The sequence below is a fragment of the Bufo gargarizans genome, chromosome 2 (assembly GCF_014858855.1).
Source record: "Bufo gargarizans isolate SCDJY-AF-19 chromosome 2, ASM1485885v1, whole genome shotgun sequence".
In the NCBI taxonomy this organism is placed as follows: Eukaryota; Metazoa; Chordata; class Amphibia; order Anura; family Bufonidae; genus Bufo; species Bufo gargarizans.
Window position 1 is genome coordinate 320,145,228 of NC_058081.1, and position 15,744 is coordinate 320,160,971.

Here is a 15,744-nt window from a genome sequence, read left to right on the forward strand (position 1 = left end):
CCTTTAACATTAACAGCAGCCGAAGATCAGGCAGTTACCAGGAACTAATGTTTTTACGAATGCTCGTTGGCAATAGCTGGCCCATGTAAGGGGTCCGCCAATCACCAGACAAATGAGTACAATGCTTGCTTGTCAGGTGATCGCATCTTTAATTTGCATCAGACAATGTATGACATTTAAAAAAATAAAAAGTGCCGTTTGGCTTGCATTCATTGATTGGCGCTAGTTTACTCCCTGGTATTGGCCCAGGTAAGGGGACCCTTAGATTGGGGCACTCCTACTCCCTAGAAGTAGCCATATAGTATGTAATAGCACAATCCATATTTTAACAAACAAAACCTCTTCTGACATCTTTATGCACCAAACTTAGAACGTTCTTTGTTAACCTTTGAAAAGTAATCTAGAAAAAGCAAAATAAACTACTGATGTTTTAGTAAAGCAAAGGAAATAATAAAACATTGTAGTGGGTGTAATAACATAGGACATATTCACTAACTCAGTCACGTCTCCACATGTTAATGTTGTTAGATCAGGAGTCCAAACTTGCTTCTGTAAAGAGCTCTTTACCAACATGCAGCTTGTACATACAGACCCTGGAACCCAAGCATTATCCTCCTACACGTACTGTACAGTCACGTTTTCCCTTTTCATTACTAGAATTGTAGTGTAGCTGCTTGATATTCCACTAGTGCTACATGGAGAGCTCTACCATGACATTTTAAATGCATGTGTATGACCTACAGAACAAAAGCAATGGACACGAATTATCATAAATGATAAAAAGAATTATTGTACAGGTAGATTGCAACAATACTAAATATGTGTATGTTATGGATCGGTGGGGGTCCTGCCGATCCACTGTTTCTGAGTAATTCTGGCACTACACAGCTCCATCCGTAACTGAACTGATCCATACAGAACCTGTAACTGCAGAGCTGCTCCCATTCACTTCATTGGGAGAAGCACTGAGGTTTCCAGCTCCGTCCAGTACCCCTGCCGATCAGATATCAGTGGCCTATCCTGAGGATAGGACATGAATAATATAGGAGTGGACAATTCCTTTGTGGCTTTGATGAATCAAACATTCTGAAAACTGTAATGAGTAAATCCTATTAATTCCCTCCACTGAATTTCTTTGACTAGCATCCCTATTTTTCTTTAAATGTGGCACCATCATCCCGATTTAAAGTGTTTCTAAACCTTCATATATTATTTATTTATTTTTACTACAAATACCCTAACAATAATTTTAGTAATTTATTTTATTTTTCGATTATATTGTTTTTCTACCAAAACAAGCCATGGAAGTTCAGCCTTGTCTACAGCGCTTTTCACTGCAGTGCATCCAGAATTCATACACCGTAGCCATGTATGTGGTATATAGAATCCAGATATGCACTGCAGTGAGCGCTGTACTGGCAGTAGAACACATTGCTGCTCCTGCTTGTCCTCGTTCTGCTTCTCTAAAGCCTGGCATAGCACATTAGTGCAGGGTATCCTCCCCTAAAAGTAATATAACAAGAACAGGTGCACTCTGCAGTCTTACTAACCCTCATACTGGTGTAAAATTTAGAGATTAGCCAACATGTCCTACGTGAGGACATGTCTGAGCCCGAGCACCGTGCCAAAGGTTCTCAAGTAGCTCGGGACCTAACGCTAAACCTACCTGGGCGTATGGGCAATAACAGGAGCCAGTGGGCAAATTACAGGAGCACAAGGTCCGACTCACAGCAATCTCCCAGTAACCTCCAGCATGTGACCAAGCATACAATGGGAGGAGGCAGAGAGCTCTGAGCCCCACCCAAGACTGGCTGATATAGCCCGGGCCTCAGATGTGCACCAGAATGCTGCCTGCAGATGGAAATAAAGGCACATTCAGACTAGGGGTTTCTACACCTCCCAAAAAGTCTATATACAAACTACAAATTGGCGTGGTATTAAAGAGCAGGAAGTGCTCAACCCCATATGCAGTGGTGCATCTATACAGGGGGGAGGGGGGGGGGGCAGATCCTGCACTTGTGGTCCGCTGCTAATGACGATCCCCAGCAATAATGCATACAATGGAGGATGCCTTCAGCGGACCACAAGTATCACAATGGACATCCTACACAGGATAGCAAATGTGTGGATGTGATAAGCAGTCAAAATAACATAACAAAGACAGGTGCACTCTGCGGTCTTACTAAGCCCTCAAACTGGTGTTAAAATTAGATTAGCCAACATATCCTACTTAGAGGACATGTCTGAGCCCGAGCCCGAACACCGCGCCAAGGTTTCTCAAGTAGCTCGGGACCTAACTTTAAACCTACCTGGGCCGTATGGGCAATACCAGGAGCCAGTGGTAGGTTTAGCGTTAGGTCCCAAACTCGGGCTCAGACATGTCCTCTAAGTAGGATATGTTGGCTAATCTCTCATCTTTACACCAGTATGAGGGCTTAGTAAGACCGCAGAGTGCACCTGTCCTTGTTTTTGTTATATTATTTTTACTGTTTATGACAGCCACACATTTGTTATCCTGTGTAGGATGTCCATTGTGATACTTGTGGTCCGCTGCAGGCATCTTCCATTGTATGCATTATTGCTGGGGATCGTCATTAGCAGCGGACCACAAGTGCAGGATCTGCACATCAGTTCAGGGTATCCTCCCCTAAAGCCTGGAATAGCACATCAGTACAGGGTATCCTCCCCTAAAGCCTGGTATAGCAGATCAGTGCAGGGTATCCTCCCCTAAAGCCTGGTATAGCAGATCAGTGCAGGGTATGGGAACCCGCGTGGAGCAGATCAGTGACTTATGGGAACCCGTGGGGATTGGGCCTCTTTCCAGCATTAGTGCTGAGATTTGGCCGGACAAATACTGGACAAGTAGTTTTTGTCCAGTCGAATCTCGGCACTAATGCCGGAAAAAGGCCTGATCCCATACCAGTCAATGGGCTCCGGCATGGAAAGGTAGTATCCGGCTACACTAGATATGATGAACTCCAGCAGGCTATTCCTTTACAGAAAAATGTAGTGCTAGTGTGAAACTAGCCCAAGTATTTTAGGTCGCTTTTGCATGGTAATCCATGAAACACGGTCTGTGTGATGCTTGCATTTCCAGGACCGACTGTGGCTCATCTTGAGCTAAACCGACGGCTTTACAGTGATCTATGATGCTAGGAGTTCCATCCTGACCTTGGGTCTACTGTCCTATAAACAAATGATACTGTGAGTACCGGACAGTAAACCAACAGTAGATCACTATGACACAGGGAGTTCTGCTCAGATGAGCCACGGTCAATGCAGGAAATGTAGTCGTCACATGGTCCATGTTTAAAGGACCACAGACAGCTGTGTGAAAGCAGCCTTAACACCATTTTATTCCTCTGAGCACTCATTTTTCATTTTTACGATGTTCCCTATACGGGAACGTAGTGTGAATTATCACTTCTCTTTCCATCCTTGAAAGTTTACACCACACAATTATTGTGAACGATTGTCTAGGGGATTATCCACCTGTGTCAAATGGCCGTTATTACATCCTATATACCAATGATGGATTTAAATGTATTGAGTACCCTGTGTTGTTTAAATGTATGCATTAGTTAGGGTCCATTCACACGTCCGTAAGTGTTTTGCGGATCCGCAAAACACTGACATCGGCAATGTGCATTCCGCAATTTGCCAGCATTATCATAAAAAATGCCTAAACTTGTCCGTAATTGCGGACAAGAATAGGACGTTCTATATTTTTGCGGAAACAGAAGCACGGATGCGGAAGTGCGGATCCGCAAATGCAGACAGCACATTCTGGCCCCATTGAAAATGAATGGGCCTGCACCCGTTCCGCAAAATTGCGGAACGGATGCGGACCCATTTTGCGGACGTGTGAATGGACCCTTAAAGGGGTTGTCGGAGTGAACATAAATAAAAAAATTAAAAAAAGCTAAAAGGCAGGGAACGTGGTAAATAACAAAAGACATTATGCTCACTAGCTCAAATGATCTCCACTCCAGCGGCTGCTCTGATCCTCATGGCCGGGCATTAGATGGACGTTATAAGAGGGTATAAAAAAAGTACATGAGAAGTGTGGGACAGTAGTATTGACAGAGGGAAAGAAATGTTATGATTTTTCACATAAAAAAAATGGTTGTGAGAGAACGCCTTTAAAGCGTAGTTCAAGCTACCAGTGACAGTAACTTTAAAGAAACCCTAGTAGTGGCTCTTATCTGTAGTACACAAAGACTGTCCCACTGCTGTCATCTCTGCCTCTACTGCCTGCATCCCCTCCTCCGCTATCAACAGCATCTTCCTGCTGCTATACATGTCTGGACTTGTTGGGGAGGATAGCTGAATACTCTGGACACTTGTTAGGCCTTGTGGTCACAATGGGGTCTGGTGGATGTTGGGTTTTAGCTTTGTTGTGCACAGATCACCTGGCTGGAGGTCACTAAAGCAATCCATTATTACCTCATTACGTGTGGGAGAGGTGTCCATCTACCACTGTGTCGCTACATGAAATGGCTGTCTGGTCCACTACTATAAAGTATACAATGCCACATAAATGTCATAGAATCACTTTATGAAATATGGTGGAAACTGGAAAGCTTGCCCGCTTTATCACGAAATGAAAAGTATATTGGCCGAGCGTATAAAATGGTTGGCGGCTCTGCTGCTAGCAGAGCAGGTAGCCATGTCATGTATTCCCCCATACACAATAATCTGACTGATAAAGGGACACCTCTCCAACCCATGAGGTAAAATCGGCAGATTACTTCCCCACAAGAAACCCACACCACCCCAATGACCCATCACTAATTTGCAGATACCCAACATCCACCTTTCATGGGGGGAGGATATAAAATGTCCACCTGTTTTGCCACTACAGTATAAAGATAATGAAGACAGCCATTTCATGTATCCCTCTCCTTGTTTTTGCAAGACTGAGAGGCTAAATGTGAGTTTCATAGACTTGCATTAAAATGGAGACTTCCAATACATGCAGCAGACGCTATGCGAATCAGGTCAGTTTGTCAATCACGTGATCAAATGGGAGACCCAGAGGTGGTATAACAGGTCACACCCATGATGCAGTTGACATGATGGGCAAAAGAACACAAAACTTTATGGGAGGTTCACTTTAAGCAGTTTAGGGATTGTGCACCATTCAAAGTAGTAAGTATGCTTCCCAGCTCCTTCGCTGTATGGCCTCAGCTGGGCTCCCTGGATGTAACCCTCCCATTTGACTCACCTGATGCCAATCGCTGACTAAAGTGGTGGTCTGCTTCCGTTATGTCATGACAAATGGTCACAAAACGCAAAAGGAAGCAGATCGCCACTACAGCCAGTGATTGGCTGCAGTTACCTCAAACAGGAAGTTTACATCCAGGGAGCCTAGAGAAGCAGCTTAGGCCGTAAAGCGAAGTAGAGCCAGCGCCGGGAAGCAGGTATGTTTACCTTAGCAGGTCCGCTCGGGGGCAGGGTGTTGCCAAAAAACTGTCTGAAGAATTATAGTTGAATATGGTATACGATTAGTATAAGTGTCCGTATATGTGAATATTTAGCCTGGAAATGGACCCTTTTTAAAAAAATAGCTTTTATTAATTTACCTCTAAAAAGCATAAATATAAAACACCCTTTGATAACCGGGTGTCCAAAATAATAATAGGACAAGATGTTGCCCAGCTACCACCGTGAATTGGTGAAGGAGAATAGATAGCTTAAAGATAATAAAGGTATATCTAAATTCCCAGGGCGTTGGTGACTTTATATTGAGGTTGGGAATTGGGCGGAGAGTGGGGCACATAGATAAAGGTATTAGGGATGGTTCTCTCCCTGTACCAGCCCTATGGTAATCCTCTGCCCAGGGATGATCCCTGATGGTGGGGTCACCCTGTCCCCATACCTACCCTGTTGCCAAAAAACCTCTCAGAGGTTCTCAACCTCTCTAATGTTGGACAAAATCTGCCAATTTAGATTTTCAGATTTGTGGGAGAGAAGGATCAAGCAGTTGGATCGTTTTATTCTCTTGGAGATAAGCCATCTCTAGGTGTGTCTGGCAGCAGCTTTCTCCCCATTCAGAACACATGCAAACCAGAAGGGTTGGGAGAGACCTCCATCTATAATGTATGGACAGATTAAGGTGGCCCTACACATTTGATAGCCATCGGCAATGCGACACCTATCTCTTCCGACTTCCTCATACATATCCAAGTTCAGTTGAACATGTACGTCTATTCAAAGCAGAGAGGTGAGAAAACTGCTGCCAGACACCTCTGGTTGAAGCTTATCTCCTGGGAGAACAAAAGGATCTGGCTTAAATATTCGCTTCGCCTGATCGACATCATCTATCTGGGGAGAGTTGGGAGCTCTCCACACACACATCAGACTGTCGGCCAATAATACACCTATATGAATGGGGCATTTAGAACTGACAGCATGGTGAAGCCATATGACACTATTTAACTCTAATTTGTCTACTGTCCTTTATTAACTTGTTGAAAAACACACCAATAACCCGAACTCACATACAATTCAATCACTAGGCCATGAAAACAAGATAAATCCTCCCTTTTTATAACTGAAATGCAAATACAGTATTTCCTATCAATGAGAAAGGCAGTCTGGTGAGGCTAGAAGACAAAGAACTGCACCCAGCATATGTAATCAATGGCTTACACAAACACTGGAGCCCGGGCAAACATACCGCAATCTTCATACACGGTTACCACTGCAACCTGACGTTACCCTGCTGTTCCTAACACAAGAGCAGATAACATGTAGGTTCACATTTGGTGACACAGGAGAGCATATACTTGTATACTAGAGAACTGCAGCTTTCCTTGCACTTCATCATAATGGGAAGCGCCTTGTTCTTGAGCTAGAGAAATCTGATAAGAGAACACAAAAGAGGCGAGGAAATCACAGCTGCTTCTCTGCGGGCACCAGCCTGCTGTGCAGTCCTCAGGTAAGAGAGATGGCGGACAGCTTATCTGTATACAGTGTGCATGTGGAAGTATACTGCTGCTTTTGTGCCAACATACAGGGCCATTTTAAATTGCACAACTATCGCCTTTTGAGTATTTATTTACACACTTCGATAGCGCTACTTTATCCCGTAGCACTCACTGTCCCCAATCTAAGGTCCCTATCAGTATGTCTTTAGAGTGTGGGAGGAAACCAGAGTATCCGGAGGAACCCCACCCAACAATGGGGAGAACATACAAACTCCACGCAGATGTTGCCCTTGGTTGGATTTGAACCTGGATCTCAGAGCTGCAAGGCTTGGCAAGATTTGACGTTGCTCCTGCGATTCAGATGGTCATACACTTTAGATAGATGTTGGCTATCGGGTTCGTCAACGTTCAGCTAATGTGTACCAGCGCCTTTATATGCCATTTTTTCTTCTGTAATCTCCGCTGTCTGTGGGCAGGACTGAGACTGGCAGTAGCGTGTGCAGCTTTTGTTGTCAGCCATGTTAGCTCTCAAACGCTCTTTCTCCATTAGCAACCCCCGGTAGCTAGTCCAAAGAAAAGAGAACTACCCCCTTCCACTGTTGCTTTGCCCATTAAAGGGGTTTTCCTGCCAAAAAAGATTGTGGCAGTAGACTCACAGGGACTTAAAGGGGTTTTCCAAGTGTTTATTACTGATTGGTGGTCTTTCAACACCCGGGATCCCACCCATCAGATGTTTGAGAAAGCACCATTGCTCACAGTAGCGCCGTGGCCTTCACCAACTTTTGTGACCAAAGAACATGATCTCACATTGCCTAGGCCGGAAGCTCAGCCTCATAGAAGTAAATGGAGCCGAGCTGTGATACCAAGCACAGCCACTATACAATGAATGGCGCTGTGAGCACTCAAACTGCTGATCGGCGGGGTTCCTGGAAGTCAGACCCCCACCAATAACATAGTGATGGCCTATCCAGAGGATAGGTCGCCAGTAAAAAAAAAGTTAAATATACTTAAACCTTTCTATAAACATTACCAAAACCTATTGTAAATGCCATAAAATTATTTTTTAATATCATTTTTTTTTTACATTTTTCAAGCAAAATAGGCTTCTGAAGTTCAGGTGGCTACCTCACTATAGAATAAATGCTCCTATACACTGCTGGGTATGGGAGTAAATAGTCCCCTGTGCCCGCACTGAACACTGTACCAGTAGGCGCTCCATAGCATGTTGCTGCTCCTGCCTGTACAAGCGCTGCTCCGGTAAAGCCTGGCATACAAGCTTTAGCAGAGCGATACTTTATGTGAGCTCCTGCCCTATGATTGCTTGCTCTGCTAATAGCCTGAGTACCTCATTAGTACAGGCTATCAGAGCAGAGCGAGTGCAGGAGCTCACATAAGACACCGCTCCTCAGCATGTGCCCGCTCTGCTAAAGCCTGACATAGCCCATGTATGCCAGGGTTTAGCGAAGCAGCGCTGGTACAGACAGGAGCAGAGATGTGCTACGGAGCTCCTACCTGTACAGCACTCCGTTCTGCCGCAGGTGAATCCATGCTCCAGTATACAGCCGTTTACAGGGGTACAGATTGCAAAGTGCTAAAGGTACCGGAACAGGTGCATATATCACCCAAAAAAGTTAACTTACAATAGGTATAAGGTATAGGCACACTTTAAACACATACAAGAACATATACTCCAAAACACAAATGCAATCGTACTCGAGTGCGATTGCATTTGTGTTTTTGCGTTTGTATCTGTATTTCGCCATAGCAATGTGCACCTGCATACAGGGTTCTGCTGACTGAACCCCCCACAAGAACATATACTCACCTTCACCGGTCCAATGCTACTCCGGTCTTCGCTGCTCTCCACTTCCTGCCCCGAAGTGACACACCGGAAATGCCAGAAAAGGCCCGCTCAGCCTGGTCTTGTGGACAGGTGATAACCTGTTACCACTGAAAAAGATTCCTTTAATCCTAGGAAAACAAAGGAGCAATCCATCAATGTAAGAGCAGGCTAGACCTAGGAGCGTGGCCAGTCTTCTATCAAGCCGGTTCTTGCTTTGCCACATCTACCATTTGGAGACTGTTGGAGTAACACAATACACATGATGGATTATTCACAGTTCCTGCCAACATCCATGGACACATAGTTTCTAGGTCCAGGAAACAGTCCAGAACATTAGGAGCCAGCTCAAACTTACAATGAGGAGCTCATGACACTGGCCGTGGCGTGATTGGTGACACGTTTCTTTTACTCAGGTGAAGAAAATAGGAAACCTTTATATATCTCTTCCCATCAACATCCAGCTGCTCCCTCAGTCCGCCTCATCCTACCCTCTACCAGCACAAGACAGTGCTTCCAAACAGTATATGGGTAGAGGGGTTACCCAGATCTGTAAGGCCGTGCCCATATTGTGGCCCACAGACAGCGGATCCACAATATATGGGCACCAGTCGCGTTTGCACTGTATCACGGATGCAGACCCATTCACATTAATTGGGCCGCAATCTGGATGATACGGAGCGGTGCTTCCGTGGCATTTTGGTCCGTGCCTCCACACCGCAAAAAATAAAACATGCTCTATTTCTTTGCACTGCAGACTGACGTCAGTGCATTGGGGGACACAATTTGTCATCCCCAATGCACAGAATGGGTGGCACACGTTAGTGTGCATGAGCCCGACCTATCCTCGGTGCGTAACCATTGACTTGAATGGGTCTGTGGTCCGCATGTTGCCAAAGCCGCCAATATGAGATCAGTGTGGGTCCAACATCCAGCGCCTCCACAGGTCAGCCGTTTGAAGTGGCTATACCAATCACTGGACCCGCAAAGGGAGGAGGACTCACCTGCTTCCCGACTCCTCGCTTCTTCTCCTGCAGCCCCATCGATGTCAACATTGCCACAGCCAATCACTGGTCATGGCGGTGTATGGTTCCCCTTACAACCATGGGCCCATTTGTCGCAATGCGAGGGGTGCCAGACACCACCGCGGCAAGTGACTGGCTGCAGCAATGTTAAACCAGATGGAGCTCAGTGGAGCATGGCAGGCATGCAGGATAAGGAGCGGGGAGCCGATGCTGGTTGAGCAGAAAGGGGGGGGTACCCAACTGCAGCGCCCCGTGATTGTACCCTAAAGGTGCTGCCAAATACCTGAGTAATAGGATCGTTGGTGAGGACACCTGGTTCTGTTTGCCAGCAGCAGATCGTGGTGTCTAAACAGCATTCTGCCGCCCGCAAACGTGTATGGGGACAAGTGTAGGCATCAACTCCCACACTGTGGAGGAGATCACTGCATGGAAAGCAGCGATTGTTAGTAAGGAAAGCTTCCTTCCCGACAATGGCCAGGTAAAGGGGCTTTTAGTGTCTGAAGAGAGTATTGCAGCACCAGATGTGAGGGGAAGAACAGCGCAATATACTGTAATATTCTTCCAGGCATCATTATAAATGAATAGGGTCCACTGGGGGCTGGTTGTATCTGCTGTACCACAGATCCAGAAACAATAGGGGGGGGGGGGGGGGGCTGGTTGCATCTGCTGTACCACAGATCCAGAAACAATAGGGGGGGGGGGGGCTGGTTGCATCTGCTGTACCACAGATCCAGAAACAATAGGGGGGGGGGGCTGGTTGTATCTGCTGTACCACAGATCCAGAAACAATACGGGGGGGCTGGTTGTATCTGCTGTACCACAGATCCAGAAACAATACCGGGGCTGGTTGTATCTGCTGTACCACAGATCCAGAAACAATATGGCAGCTGGTGACAGAGGGTAGGCCTCAGGCAGACCGAGCGAGGTGTCCTCCCTGGTAAAGAGGGCTCCAGTCTTACAAGGTACGGCCCTGTGCACACTGCCCCTATGGGGGCACACCCGCACACATTCTCCGGGGTGCCAGCCACACTTCCTGCTGGCAGTTTGCGAACAATGAAGCGTCAATTCCCACTTCAGAGAAAAGTACATAGAAAGAGCGGAAGACGGCGGGGGGAGGGGAGCGCGGCGCGCCCTCCCCCGTCAGCAGGCGACCCCTGCCCTCTAGCCCAGCTGTGTTTGTTGCATAGCCGTGACTTTGTCTTGTTGTGGTCTCGGCCGCTTTCCGGTGGGGGCGGGGCTTCCACCCCCGCTGGCCGTCGCCACTTTTTGCGTTCGCTTTCTGACTGCATAGCGGTGACTAAAAAAAATAAAAAAACAGCCTGCGCCTCGCTATAGGGCGGCGATACTCATAACAACACAAGCAGACGTGAAGTACCACTGGGGCAGAGCACTCATTCTACCTTCCCCCTTTCTGGCTTGTTTACAAAGGGACTTTCCCCCCCCCTGAGCTCGCAGTTGTTTGCTGAGGGGTGACGTCAGCTCGGCTCAGTCCTGCCCGCAACACGGTGTCGTCTGCGTGGTGTGATACAGCCATTGGTCCGCCTGCTGGGCCACGCCTCTCTGACGTCACATCCTTGCGTTCTGCTTATAAACCAGCGCGCAGGAAAGAACGGAGCTCACTCTAGCTTCAGCAGGCGGAAGAGTGCCGGTGTGGATGTGACAGGAAAAGTGGGCTCTCTGCCGCCGCCAGGGATGTGCTATAGAGAGCAGCAGTTACACTTGTAAATATAGCCAGCTCCATTGTCTCTCCGGCCATGACGCCCGTCTTCTCACGACTTTAATAAAACCCCGAAATTAAGCCCTAAAAAAAAAAAAATCGCAACGGTGTTGCCGACAAAAATAATCAGGCCTTTGAGAAAAGTCGCTGGGAAAGTTCCTGAGTTGTGTCCGCAGCCTCCATGCATACGCACTACCCCCGGATCAACATGAAGCCTGAGATCATCGCGGCGGTGGCCTTTATCTCCAAGTTCCTGAGGACCAAGGGGCTGATGAACGATCGGGAACTGCAGACTTTCAACCAGTCCTTACAGGAGCTCCTGGCAGGTAAGAAGCTGGGATCAGGATTGCTATGGTAGTGCGATTGCTTGGGCCAGTCTTTGTTTGCACCCCTCCCCCCCTCCAGTGGTCGGAAAGTACAGGGTGTCGTGTCCTTCCTGCCCAGACGTCTTTGGGGGCAGATCCCTTCCTTGTCTATATGTGACTGTACATACTAGTGTTGTGGGCTCAGTGCCAGCTCACTGGATGGGACCCCTATAGTCAGAGTGCTCACTTCCTTCACTGAGATCCCAAGATGGGCACTAGAACCCAGATGTGAACCTAGTTAGATGTGGCTACAGCCAGAAAACACGTCCCCGATGGGGTGTAATTATTACTCCTGTCTCAGTGTGTATTATCCATACGGTGGAATTACTCCTTCCTCTCTCAATATATATCGTTGGACATCCTTTAATTTTTATGTTTGTGTTCACACAGCTAATATTTCCACCAGGAAATTCGGCCAAAGTCTAAGGCAGAACTTGGTTTAGCTGTTGTCACACGTCATGGAATCATTGTAGGTTTTGTGGAAACTATGGCATGTATGGACATGTTATTCCCTTCCCCCCTCAAAGCGGATTCCAGTTCTGTCCCCATGGCACTCCGGGTAAGTTTAGGTGTGGATTCTAATTGGATACAGTGGGGCAAACTATGCTCCACCATCTGCCTCGGGAATCTACCCTAAGGTGGGAGGGGTTCTGGTTGCCTTGCGTAGGTCTGGCTGGTGTGGGAGAGTCTTTCACGCAATGCTTTCTGGGAAAATGAGTGCAATTTGCATATCCAAATTGGTAGCCGGGTTTGTGATATGTGATAGGTCCATTGGTCTACTGGTTAATGGTGATGTATTACCTATTGGCCCGGGCTCAGCACTTAGTAGTTTAGCTGTTGCTAAACTACTATTCCCAGCGTGTACACTTGCCCAGCTGTTCTCAAAACTCCCATAGAAGTGAATGTGGCATGTTAGAAGGTTGCTGACCTCTGCCCCACACCATAAATGAACACGTATGGAGAGATGTTGTCCCTTGAGTAACCCAGTGTTTCATTGCAGACCATTACAGACACCACTGGTTTCCAGAGAAGCCCTCCAAAGGCTCTGCTTACCGCTGTATTCGGATTAACCACAAAATGGATCCCTTGATTGGAGAAGCCGCAGACCGTATTGGACTGAGGAGCCAAGACATGTTCAAACTCCTGCCACGCGAACTCACCTTGTGGATAGATCCCTTTGAAGTGTCTTACCGCATCGGGGAGGATGGGTCTATATGCGTCTTATACGAAGCCGTACCATCAGGGGGCAGTAGCCAAAATAGCAGCTCGTCCCTTGTGGAGAGCAGAATCAGCTGCAAAGATGAACTCCTCATCGGGCGAACAAGCCCCTCCAAAGCCTACAACATGATGACTGTGTCTGGTTAAGATATGGTCGGGGGCTGTATCATCTTGTAACAGATGGAGTAATATTGTCTTTAATTTGGGAGGGCTCCTATGGGGATGGATTGTGAAGTGTCAAATCACACAACTGTGAAGATCGGGCACAAAATAGAAGTAGACCTTACTGATGTGAAAGTGCCATGGTTTTGACAGTACCTTTCTGGTCAATTAATAGCCTGTATCTATAAGGTAGTGCTATCTCTCTGGACGTTGGGCCTAGTGATTCTACTTTAGTAGGGTAGGTAGGTACACCCTGTGTGGAGCGTTTATCTCTAAGATCAGTGACCTCTAGATCCAGTCACAGCCACCGCTTCTGCACACATCCTGACACAAGGTGTACATAACCCTTCATCTGTGAACCCAAAGCTCAGAGTATTTGTAAGATTTTTATTTTTCTCTCTGCGGTTTCCTGCAGACTATAACTTGCACTAATGTTTTTAATGTTACGATCTCTGGCAGCTCGGTGGCAAGGCGAGGAGTTGAGAATATGACACTTACTGGAGGCAGACGTATCTTGCACTGAAAATCGTTGTACAGTCTATAGAGCTGGGGGGGGGGTACTCCTAGTCTGCCTAGATGTATATACTTGAGGATCCTTTTCTATTGCGACGTGAAAGTATTGAACCTACGGCTTTCTGCCTTGAGCCCAGGCTTTAAAGGTCCTTCCTAAAGACACTGTCTGAACTATGGCCTTCTCACCAGCCAGCTTCTCTGTACATTTCTTAGCTTGTAGTTTTCTAAGACGAAGTAAACTTCTTATTTTTAGAAAAGTGGAGTTCTGCTTTGTAATTTCTTGTACTTAATTGGGTAAAACAAGTCTTTTTTTGTTTTTGTTTTTTTTTCCACAAACCACCATCTATTTTGTGAACTTTGTTAGTCTTTTATTTGATAAATTATGAACTGCTGTAAATTTGTACAGTTCATGTATATTGATTGTGACAAAAGATGTACAGATTTCTATTTTAAATGAGAGAGTTTTCTTCTCTATAATAAATGGTTTCTTATCTTGGCATTTTAAACGGTCTGTGTCTGTTGGGTCTATGATGTCTTGATTTCAGGAGACAAAGAGAAAGTGGACCCACGACGTCATCGTCATAAAGCGGATCTATCCCATAAAATACCTGGAAGGAAATTCGGATACACCTCCCATTTTGGAATAATACTTTGGAATAGGCTAGAGTAAAATATGTACGTGGTTTTGCTAAATATCTTCACCATTTGGATGTGGTTATCTCAAGAGAACCCCAACTATTCTAAGGAAATGTATAAAGTGAGGATATGCTTATGGTATGGCCCACCTATCCCCCCGGATGTCTTCTTTCTAGGCTACTGTGCAAATGCCATATTGCATTCAGTGCTGGAAAATTCCTATAACCATGGGTTAACTTTTGCAACCATTTGGTTGCACTTAAGCAATGCAGGGCGATTTGCACAGTTGGATACATCTTGAAGATTAGGCTTCTGGCCTTAAATTAATATATCTGACCCATCCTGCTGGAGAAAGCTTTGCCTGGATAATAGGCTGTCCATCACCACTGTATACCTATGGCCTCCGTGTTTTTTTAAAGGTACGTGTGTATTTTACCTCTGTCATCACGTTTCTCTTCCTACAGGACTGTTTGCCATGCCTTTCCAAACCCACGAATGGCAGGTCTTACCCAGTTTGCAGGTACAGGAGTAGTGATCACCACTGTCTAGGCGGATGTGGCATTCAGGTGTCTGGGGAACCCAAGATTCGTCTTTCTATTGTCATAGTAGAATCGGCCTACTTATTCGCCAACATGTCCTGCAGCGGTGTACTACGATTGTCACTCCACATCAGTCCCACTGCACACCATAGGGGCAGGATATTTGGGTAACTAAGTATATTTGCTGTTCTGTGGTCAAAAAAAGTGTCACCTTTTTTTTGCAGCCATATTGGTTGTTATCCAGTTTAAAACCAAATAATTTTTTAGTAGTTTAAAGGGAGTCTGTCACCAACCTGACCGGTTTTAAACCAATCACATAGTTCAGTAGGACACAGACATGACACAGATGGTACCTTTGTTTCGTTTTTCAGATCATCCAAATCGCCCAAAAAGTAGTTTTTATGCTATGCTAATGAGCCGTCGCGAGTGCCCAGGGGCGGAGAGTTTGCTAAAAAAGTGCCCAAGTTCCCCCGCCTCACTCCGCCCCTCAGTAAGCTCAGGCCAGCCCTGTGACATCACATTTCCCTATAGGCCGTTCGTGCATCGCAGAGGCACAGAGATATGCAGTGCGCATGCGCTGATTTTCCGCCAGTAAGTGGCGCATGCGCACTGCATATGTCTGTGCCTCTTCCCACTGTGGGCAGAACACTGCGCATGCCTGGACCCCAGCAGTGATGCGCAAACAGCCTATAGGGATATATGATGTCACAGGGCGGAGGAACTTGGGCACTTTCAGCAAACTCTCCGCCCCTGGGCACTTGCGATGGCTCATTAGCACATCATAAAAAATACTTTTT

At 46.4% G+C, this 15,744-nt stretch overlaps 1 protein-coding gene across 1 annotated transcript; it reads left to right on the plus strand.

The window, feature by feature from the left end:
- The first annotated feature begins 11,401 nt into the window (after positions 1-11,401).
- BTG1 (BTG anti-proliferation factor 1) lies at positions 11,402-14,278 on the plus strand. The gene is made up of 2 exons (XM_044280508.1): positions 11,402-11,840; positions 12,880-14,278. Exons 1-2 carry the CDS (start codon positions 11,696-11,698, stop codon positions 13,242-13,244), a joined length of 510 nt encoding a protein of 169 aa, XP_044136443.1. The 5' UTR covers positions 11,402-11,695; the 3' UTR covers positions 13,245-14,278.
- Positions 14,279-15,744: the final 1,466 nt, after the last annotated feature.